Raw genomic sequence first — 10,891 nt, 5'->3', positions numbered from 1 at the left:
AATGAGGCATATCTAATTTCAGTTTAATCTAATAATCCCTTCATTGCTGTTACTCTGGTGGTTTACTTCCTGTTTTTTGTCCCATTCATCGCACAGCCAGCACAGTTTGGTAGAGATTAAGCGCTTGAGTAAATACTGTACTTTAGAGCCTCCTTTCTCAGTTCACACTTTTCCTGAGTTTGTGCTTTCTTTCCAATATTTAGATAGGTTAAGAGAGTCCATTTGATTTGAGTTACACATCATTTTAAAGCTTAAAGTCTGCTCTTTCTCAATACGGTCTTAACTAAAAATTCATGTCTGGCGACTTTTTGTTTGTTTTGAGGTGCAGGGTCACATATGCCCGACCTCAAGTTGCGTTTGTGAGCTTACTGGTTTGTATGATTGTATCTGTCTATTTAAATGACTCTGCTTATTTTGTTATGTTTTATATTTTTGTAAGAATAATGTCGTTTTCCGTTATTTCTCCTTTTTGTTGTTGTTGCCTTTTTTTTTCTTCTTTTTTTTTACACTCCCGCATGCCCTTAGGGGTCCGAGCATGCCTGTGGTAGTGGCGGGATCTTGCTTGTGAGCTGTTCTGGCATCGCTTCAAAGACTCTATCAGAAGCTTCTTTCGCAGTCTCGTTTTGCCAATTTCCACTGCCTGTGGAGAACAAAATAACGAAACAAAACAGTTATAAGGCTGCCCCTTAAATATCCGAACATATTTCAATAATTTAAGAGCGTTTGATCTCTTGATATTGTCGTGTGACCGAGGTGTATCCCTCATCGATCCTGACGGACACAATTTTATTTTAAGCAAAAGATGGATGAGTTTACAAACAAATTTAACGTAGACCAAAAACTACAGAATTATGAAATAAGAAAAGTTAGTCATTAAATGTTCTGTCGTCATCTCTCCAGATCGCACGCTGTTCTTTCCGTCGTCCTGTGCAACAGATCGGACGCTACCTGAGGAAAAAAAAAGCGGGCTGGGCATCTATGGCTATAAGAGTCAGTACTCGTAGTTTGATCATAGGTAAATAGTACCTCCTCTCAAGAAGTTTTTTTTTTATCTTTTTTATTTTTTATTTTTTTTTTGGGGAGGGGGGAGGGAAGGGAGGTGTGATAACTATAACCCCAAGTATAGGGAGATGCCTTCAATATCCAATGCAGTCTATACACGCAAAGCAAGACTTGAAAGAGTCCCTCTTACCGTAATAGGTTTGTAACATTTCGATCTTCTGGGGATTCTGACGCTGAGACTCTTGTGACAAAAGAGCCTGTAAGGTACAATGGAATAAAAACACATGAATTTAAAACAAATGAAGTTAAATAACATGTGTAAACTGAAATATTTACCGACTAATACAAATGTTTTTTTTTTGTTCTAAGAAAAAAATGTAATTAAGACATTGTTAACTTTAGTCTACTCGTTTCCATTGCATTAAGATATAGCACTTAAAAAAATAAGACGTGCATTATTTTTTTGCATTTAGAACTCATGGAAATGACTTAACACTTTTAGGATAAAAACAAAAATCTTATCTCAATAATCTGTGTACCATTTATATGGGCCTACCTTTGTTGGTGGATTTGAGCTGTTTACATTGAACTAAGATTTGATTTCTTTTTTTTTACAAATACTGATTGAAAACCTTGAGGCTTAAAGACGAAATTGAGAATCTAAAGTATATTTCTTGTAAATTTCAGATCTTAATGACAGATGACGTTTACAAACGGATCAATAGAAATTACAAAAGTATACGTATGGAAATGAATGAATATCGTAACATACACACAATAAAGCAATAATCAAATTACAGTCCATCACTTTACAGGGAATGTTCAAGTATTTTCTCATCAAACATTGTTGACGACATAAAACACGTGTTTGAATAATAATTGCTGTTGTAAACAACACATATTATCTCTGAAGAACGTTCACTAGTATATTCCAACTGATTTATGAGCATCTAGTTATCATATAAGATAAACAAATATAACAATGAAAGTTTAGGCACGATCGCCCACAAGAAAAAGAATATGTGTTTTATATGTGATATTTCAAAAAAGAACCAATTTCAACCCATCTATTTCTAGAACAGAACAAATGATAATGTTTACTTAATTAGTTGTATCCGTATTTAATTAAATGTTTGTTTGTTTTTGATATTTGTAAAACGCTTCCAAACATGTGTGTACATCTGTCTATGACAGTTTTATTGTTATTTAATGATTCATCCCCATCCCCATTCCCCCCCCCCCAAAAAAAAAAATATATATATATGCATATCTGATAAAACAAAATAAAGTGTTTTGACGGCAACCACTGTGGTGTTGTCAAAAAAAAACACAAAAAAAAACCTGCAGGCATGGTTAAAGGAATGATATCGTATTGATTGAAATGAGGATTCGACTTTTAACAATTAGCAAGATTCTTAGATACCAAGCTATGAAATGTTATGGAGCGTAAAATTTTCAGAAGAAGACAAACTTAATTAAATGAAGATAGGTTTTTAAAATGGTTGAGATATCCTAACACAAAGTAATGAGGGTACCACCTTTTTCAATGGAATGTCTTGTGTGGAATGATAACTTTGAATTCCATTGTGAATTATATGCTCTTTCATATTTCATAACAGATTTATCATTTCATATTTCATAACAGATTTATCATGTTAAGAAAACATCATCAAATAAACGTTAAAAACCTTAATGCTCATCTCCTCCTAATGTGTACCATCCCTTTAAGCAATGGCATTTTCCACTCAACTCAGATAGGCATGATATATTATGACAGTTTGTCGATGACAATCAAACAGATACGTAACTTGTTAGCAACAAAAATAATTCGTGTCTGTTTTCATAATTTGTCTGTTTTGTTTTGCTTTGCCTATCAATGTAAATTTTAGTGTGGCTTGTCAAAGAGCAAATCCTACCGAATACCCCGGGGGTGACGAACTGTAGCATGTGTCGGTGACGCATCGTGCACATGCGTCGTCGGTATATGTCGTCATCCCGATGAATCGCAATGCGCATGCTAGAGAAATGAGAGTGAGGGTGAGCAGGTAGATTGAATCGACAACCACGAGGATATCCGTGGTCCTTCGCTGAGACTGAGGAATAAAGATCAAAATCCAACACAACACGTGTACACAGACAGGAAAAAAGATTGGATATTAAATGGAGCTAAATTGAAATTGCCGCTAATACATGGCTTGTAATATAACAAAGAATCATCTATATAATTATACAATTACAGATGTTCTCCTTCATGTTCTTACAATTTTTCTTTGTTTCTGAAGTTTTGTATCCAACAATCTCGACTCAACAAGAATGGAGTTCACTCGGTTTACGACCAAACTCTTCATATTTGTCACTTCGAGTCATACGCATTGATTGCAAAGTTTTCAATTATATATATATATATATATATATATGTATATATGAAGAGTTTGTTCGCAAAAACCGATAAGTCCATTTTTGATGATTTTGAAGTACAGTCTCTCTCATAAAGTACAAAATGATATCTTTTAAATGATATACTGGTCAGTCCATAAAAAGGAACATTTTTGAAGTTATGGTCAAAAGAAGCAAAACATTTCTTAGTATTCTCTTTATTTTTCTTGACTTTTAATCGCAAATATCTCCATTTGGCAAATATGGACTTATCGGTTTTTGCAAACAAACTCTTCATATATATATACTGCTTTTTTGAAAAAAATGAACAAAATGCATCTTATACCACTAAATACTGTATGTTAACGAAAAAAAATGTTCTTTTTTTTAATTTAGAACAATCAGATATACCTATAATTATTCTCCCCTAAAAATTGTATTTAAGGTACAGTCCTCAGACTACACACCCTACGCCATCTGTGTCCTACTTTTGATAAGTCCTTAGGCCCCAGATCACTGATAAGGCATTGAAGGAGCATTGCTTCCTCTTTTGAGCAAATTCTCGCTAAAGATACCTCAATTTTGGACGATATTTGTCATATGGACAGTGATATATATACGAAGAGTTTGTTCGCAAAAACCGTTGAGTCCATTTTCGAAGATTTTGAAGTACGGTCTCTGCCATAAAGTACAAAATGATACCTTTTAAGTGATAATTATATTTGTCACTACAAATAAAAGTACATTTCTGAAGTGATGGTCAAAAGGAGCAAAAAAAATCATATTATTCTCTTTATTTTTCTTGACCTTTAATCGCAAACATATCCATTTGCAAATATGGACTTATCGATTTTTTCGAACAAATTCGTCATATATATATACATATGAAGAGTTTATTTGCAAAAGGGGCTAGATCCACTTTTAGTACTTAAGAGAAAAATTGGTTTGTTCGTGAGAATTTGTACACAAGTGTACGGAAAATCAAAATCTAATTTTGCAAGAATTTCTATTCAAATGGTTGTCTGGAGTTGAAATTTTCACTGTAACTAATTCAGATAAAATTCTGTGCAGTGATGCTAATAACAAAATTTTCATCAAAAATGGATCTAGCCCCTTTTGCAAATGAGCTCTTCATATATGTATGTATATATATATATATATATATATATATATATATATATATATACATATAAGGAAAAATGAGTTTATGTGACTCAAATTTTCGGTGGCCTCCACCTTCTTCAGGAGTCTCGACAATGACGATACCAAAACACAAATTGAACATGTAGAGCGCGCACTATGTTCAATTTGTGTTTTGGTACCGTCATTGTCGGGACTCCTGAAGAAGGTGGAGGCCACCGAAAATTTGAGTCGAATAAACTCATTCTTTATTGGCAAAAACATGCACTACCACTTCATTTCTTGATTCTTCGTTATATTGGAGTTAATACGTGAATTCTCAATACATATATATATATATATATATATATATATATATATATATATATGTATATATATATATTCTTGTATATATATATATATATATATATATATATATATATATATATAATGGGTGGGTATTGTTGGTTTCGTTGCCTACTGTTGGTGGTCATCCTAAACGAAGACAGAGCAACAATAACAAAATAAAGCACTTACTACTGGGGAGCAGTTTTTGGCGGTTCGATGAGGGAGTATCGAATCCGGCTGACACCACAGAGCCGACTCCCTCCTGGCTGCTATAATGTAGACTACGATCAGCACGCACGACATCAGGCATCCAAGGATCGAAAGTAAAATGACTGCAATTGTCTGTCAGAGATAAACGATGACAAATACAACCTAGCCCAGGTAACAAGTCACACCTTTTCATGAAAGTTAGAATTTTCCTTCTCTCTTTCTTCCCTCTTACTGCATGGGAACGACTTGTACTGATTTGTCCAGGCTGTTTGTTTAGGGATACTAAGTAGTTTAGGTCATACGTCTTGTATTGTCTGTCTGGTAAATCCGCTTCTCCGCTTCTAATGTATAACAACATGTTAGTTAGATGATTTGTTGTATTAAGTGTGGGAAATACACCCTACACGCATTGTTTTAGCATTCCTCCCCATTTACGACACTTTCATTTACCTTTAAAGCTCTGCAGACATTGATTGTTGTTATCATACACTGTGCCATGCATTAAATATCTTTCAAAATGTATAGACAATATCATGATTGAATGTATGGATGATTTATGTCAGCGAGATCGCTTATAATAAATACTTGAATGCAATGCGTGATTTTTTATTTCTTTTGTGTGTGTATTTGTTTGTGTGTTATGTGTGTTTGTTTCAAATGCCACATTTCAAATAATGTTCAAGTAATGAACAGTTAGTTCCAGATACGTTTCTATTGACAAAGCTTTAATGCAACGTGGATTATCCGCACGTGAACATCAGATTTTACCGTGAGATCAGTCAAATTACAATGTGATCAAACCGGAGTGATTTCATTTTAATGATATGGCTCACTTTTTCAGTGTTAAAAATTCAAAATATCCTGGCTTTGCACTTTGAGAATTACAACATACTTCATTTCTTTTAATGAAGGTATGAAATGACAAGGAAGAAGGGTAAATCGATAAACACGAAAGAGAATACTAAACGATATTGGAAAACAAATGGACTGTCCATTTTCTTTTTGGATATATTGTAATGACTGCGTTTGAACAATGAGATTTGGAAAGTAAATTGAATCAGGCATGAAACGCAAATTCATAGAATGTGGTATTTGACAAAGAATATGAAGTTGCAAAAAAAAAAAATCAGAGGTAATTCTCAAACAAGAATAGTGGGCAATGTCAAGGAATGATCAAACTTTTTCCCTCAATCAAACAGTAATTGTGTAAAAATCAAAACAAGACAAAACAAAAGGAGAGAGAAGTTTAGTTGTTATCCAACAGTAGGTAGTTGGTACTAAAAGCGGATCAAATTGTACGATTATTCAGTAAAAAGTGTCATGTACATGATTTATCACCTGTATCAAAAACAAAGGTGCCTACTATGAAAACAGAGAGAAAAAATTAATAACTGAAGATGGGGAAACCCCACCACCTAACGTGTGAAAAGAAAACTGGCGGTAGGAGTTGCACCCCCCCCCCCCCCCATGTGCTGCAAACTCAAAAGCACATTAACAGTAGGATTCACATTTATCAGGTGCTGACATATTCAAGGAAGTACATTTATTATTACATTCAGTAAAAAGTGTCATGTACATGATTTATCACCTGTATCAAAAACAAAGGTGCCTACTATGAAAAAAGAGAGAAAAAATTAATAACTGAAGATGTGGAAACCCCACCACCTAACGTGTGAAAAGAAAACTGGCGGTAGGAGTTGCACCCCCCCCCCCCCCATGTGCTGCAAACTCAAAAGCACATTAACAGTAGGATTCACATTTATCAGGTGCTGACATATTCAAGGAAGTACATTTACTTTTTTTTCAGCATCATTAGGGCCCAATAATCACATGACCACGTACGTGACCTCAGGAAACCTTACCGTTGATCGCTTTCTTCTCTCGACCGCCATGATTCCAAGGATACTGTTGGGGACGAATATCTGTAAATCAATAAGTTGATAGCAGTAGCAATTACATAGCAAAAGTAATGAATATGGGATACTGCTGGACCCCATTGGTCCCTGATACATGGTACCAAGCTCTGACTGAAAGTAGCTAGTATTGCAGACAACAAATTCAAGTTAAACATGTCTCTTCACATGCAAATCATACAAGCTAATCGATATGCTTGGAGAAGAGTGCGATTCCAACTGGGAGAGATGGAGAGAGATGGGGTGGGGGAGAGAATGGGGCTTTAACATCAGAAATAAATCTGACAAACCACTCGTCATAAAGTCCACATGAGGTTGATGCAATGATATCCCGAGTTCCTCATTAATTTATTTGTTATAATCCTTTACAGGTGATCATGAAATTGGAACCGATATCAAACTATTGAAATGTAAGACAGATTGGCCATTTCCGTACAGATTCTGTCTCATATCGTAGATCTAAAAGAAAAGTGAAATGCAGGCAATGAAAACAAATTTGATTATTTTCCAATTTAGCAAGTCGGTTGTTACAACCATCAGGAACGTGGTTCACAGGGAAGAACGTTATCTAATATAAACATTTTATGACAAAAACAAAATAAAGATCAAAATACATGGGAGCTTAATAACATTTTAAACGTAACGGTCGTTAAAGGTATACGCATTAAAGGGAGATGGCTCAAGTTTGCTTACTAGTAGAGAGCTCCAAATAGGCATGGCAAAGTAGGAGAAACACGCCATCAATGGTATTGAGAAGATGCCGAGGAGGAGAAGAAGGAAGCCACCACCTAGCTGCAACCTCACGACAAGCTGGAGAATGTAACATATTGTATTAAAAATTTAAACGCTGAAACGGAGTCAACACCCAAGCATGATAAATCTTCACAACCGAAGCTGACATCACGAACAGTTTATTTTGTATTTATAATGCAGTGTCATTCAGGCAAACGTTAGCATAAAGCGACGCCTGACTTTGATCTTGTTGCTGTAATCAATGGATTGATAAGCGCTGGACAGAATGTAGGCTTACTGTGGCAATGCAGTGATCTGTTAGGGGTTTAACTTCGTCCAATGATGCACATATTGGGGAAAAAGGCTATGTAAAATGAAATTAAATAATGTAACGGCATATACGAAGTATCATCTATGCCTCATAAACTGAACTGTGCAATCAAAATCAAACAAAAAATGGAGAGAAATAATTAATGATAGAAGTATAGGTATTACGGCTTATACGCAAATGGCCCATTCGTGCTCTTCAGATTGCTATATTCGCAGTTCTTAGTTAATCCAGTATTATATGCATTTTGTAAACAAAAAGATTATGAACGTATTGACTTATTATCTTCAAAAACATTTTTTTTTTTTTTTTTTTTTTTTTGCAGTCAACCTCGTGAAATGAAATCATCGTTTGGGTGTCATTACACAATTACGTTACGTTTACCTTTAGGCCTTCAAGAATAATTCGTTCCTTCTTCTCGCTGTTAAGTGAGCCCAATAAACTGGAAAAAGCTTTCATGTTGACGATTTCTGTAAAAGAAAAAAAATGACAGCCATGGTACAACAATAAAAATAATACTCGTCCCATTTGCAAGATTTCACAGCAAGCAACCGGTCATAATTATTTTCAAGGCACGTGAGAAGTAGGTGTATAGTTGTGAGGGAAGGATGTGTACTTTAAACCAATTAATCACTAAATGTAGGTGGGTAAAGAATGTAAAAGAAAATAATGATAATACTAGTTGATAAAAATGATAAAAATGAAGCCCGACAATTATTCGTCTTTGATTTTGAAGAGATGTACATGTCCTTCGTCATCGACTTAAAAGTATAAAACTTACTCCGTAATGAAAGTATTTGTATCGGACTTCTTCACTCGTAAGGAAACCTCATGAACGCTTACCTCTTTTCATTTCAATTTTATATTTATTTATTTATTTTCTTTGGGGGGGGGGGGCTCAATTTTATGACTTGTGCCCTCACATTTCAAGCAGGTCGCTAGTGCATGTTCATCGCAGTGTATATGCACAATTCCCCAGTTGACACAACTACTCATTCATTTTGCTCGGGAAACGGAAAGCTTGTGCATTACAAAATAAGGGGCAATTGATGTTCAAGACGGGAGAAATAAATGCGCGTGTGTAAACTAAATCAACTGAATTTACACCAATCGGGACCCCGTGGTATGACCTATGTACTTAGCACCATGCAGTCGGTAAAACGACATAACAATGTATAAACATGAACTTTAAGCCTTGAGTTTCTTTAGAAGGGAACTGCGTAGGCCTTTAGATTGCGAAGTGCACACACTGTTAAGACCCAGCACCAGATCACAATGCCATGTAAGCCTCCTGCAGGGCAATTAATATGAACCGGTTTGTGAATAGCAGAACAACGTGACCGGAAGAAAAATCCATAGGCATAAGTTCCTTCCTCTCCGCATACCGTTTTAGACTTGAGTTTCCTTTTTATGAGAGGCAACTTATTCCTACGTGTGATCATTTTCGTGGCATGAACTATCATATCATCTATACGATCGTGTAAACAAGAACCAAAATGTGCCTAATACGTGTCAATTGGATCAACAAATTTAATTTCAATTTACATGACATTTATCTAAAGCACTGTGGTCAATGCCCATTTGTGCAAGACTCAAGATAAAATTTCGACAGTAAAGAGAGTTGAAAACTAATACACTGACCCCCTGGCGATCGCTGGCCGGTGCTTTCTGAATGTCTATTGCGTAAAAACGGAATTTTGCTAATTGCGGATCTCAAGTAGTCACTATTCAGACCATTCTTTCGCACATACTATAGCAAACTGTGTTTAGAACAGATTGGTTATTGGTGTGAATATGGAAATGAGAAGCACATTGATGAGGAAAAAAAAAAGATTTAGAAAATAATTTGAGCGTGAAAGTACTACACTGCACTGTACCTTCATGCTTCGAGTATCCCAACCCTGGAGTCAATATTATGTCATACATTAGAATATAATAACGAAGGATTAAACACTGGCAATAATGTAACCTCACTTATGCAATACATCATTGCTGATACAATGGCACACCAAACCGTATTGTCGCACAGCTCTCCATAAAGTCAGGTTATACACCAGCACCAGACCATATCAGATATGAATAATAACTGAATAATCATAACTTCGAAATATCTTTTGCACGGCATGCAGAACCTATTACACTGTAACGACATGCCTATAAATAGTCACGCATGACATGGGCGAGGTTAGAGAATTGGAGATGACTTTCGTTATACTGGGTTTCGAAACATAAGAAATCACAATATTAAGACGTATAATACATGTATCTAATCCCACACATAATAACGTGATACTTACGCCGTGTTTTCTTTAGATCCCGAGGTATAGATCAACGTAAGGAAAATGGCTCTCAGAACACTCTTGTCATCATGTGAAAATCCGTATCAGAAACCTCTGGTCGTTATCTTGTTAGCTCATCCATAATCATCACGTGGGCATCACTATCGCCTTAGGAAACTTGGTAATATGACGTATACGACACAAACACTTGAGTTGTTTCTTGAATTGTGGGGAATTTCAGCAATTCCACCTTCCTCGAAAATACTCAACTACATGTGACCCTGCTATGGTTTTAGCAGGAAGCTCGCACACACGAGTTGGAGAGACAGAGAGAGAGAGGGAGAGAGAGACAGAGAGAGAGAAAGAAAGAGGGAGAAAGAGCGAGATAATCGGATACTGTCTAATACATACAATTTTCTCCGTGTTTTTGTTTTGTTTTGTTTTGTTTAGTATAAAATCATATTTTTGGAACACCACGTCTTGCTAAATACAATGAGAACAAACATCATACAATTATATATTACTTGTTGCTGTTTTCTGTATTCGAATGTGTTGTTGTACAAGCGCAAAGTATGTGTCATATC

General features: G+C 35.5%; 1 protein-coding gene across 1 annotated transcript; it reads right to left on the bottom strand.

The window, feature by feature from the left end:
- Positions 1 to 521: 521 nt before the first annotated feature.
- LOC139723421 (uncharacterized) lies at positions 522 to 10,553 on the bottom strand. Its single transcript, XM_071634668.1, has 8 exons — positions 10,326 to 10,553; positions 8,413 to 8,498; positions 7,662 to 7,778; positions 6,918 to 6,977; positions 5,035 to 5,187; positions 2,919 to 3,095; positions 1,193 to 1,259; positions 522 to 640 (listed from the first exon to the last, which is right to left on the bottom strand). Exons 2-8 carry the CDS (start codon positions 8,485 to 8,487, stop codon positions 522 to 524), a joined length of 768 nt encoding a protein of 255 aa, XP_071490769.1. The 5' UTR covers positions 8,488 to 8,498; positions 10,326 to 10,553.
- Between the last annotated feature and the right edge of the window lie 338 nt (positions 10,554 to 10,891).

Source organism: Diadema antillarum, unplaced genomic scaffold, assembly GCF_040938485.1.
Source record: "Diadema antillarum isolate AM-2024a unplaced genomic scaffold, OU_Dant_1.0 scf00000189, whole genome shotgun sequence".
NCBI lineage: Eukaryota > Metazoa > Echinodermata > Echinoidea > Diadematoida > Diadematidae > Diadema > Diadema antillarum.
The sequence above is the reverse complement of the archived record's forward strand: the minus strand, read 5'-3'. Positions and strand labels throughout refer to the sequence as shown.

What these genes read in the sequence shown, in the direction of transcription:
- LOC139723421 (XM_071634668.1), bottom strand. Translation starts at nt 8,487, where the DNA reads ATGAAAGCTTTTTCCAGTTTATTGGGCTCACTTAACAGCGAGAAGAAG. An exon ending in TTATTCTTGAAGGCCTAAAG is followed by an intron (nt 7,779 to 8,412) that starts GTAAACGTAACG and finishes TACATTCTCCAG; the next exon opens with CTTGTCGTGAGGTTGCAGCT. An exon ending in CTATTTGGAGCTCTCTACTA is followed by an intron (nt 6,978 to 7,661) that starts GTAAGCAAACTT and finishes ATTGATTTACAG; the next exon opens with ATATTCGTCCCCAACAGTAT.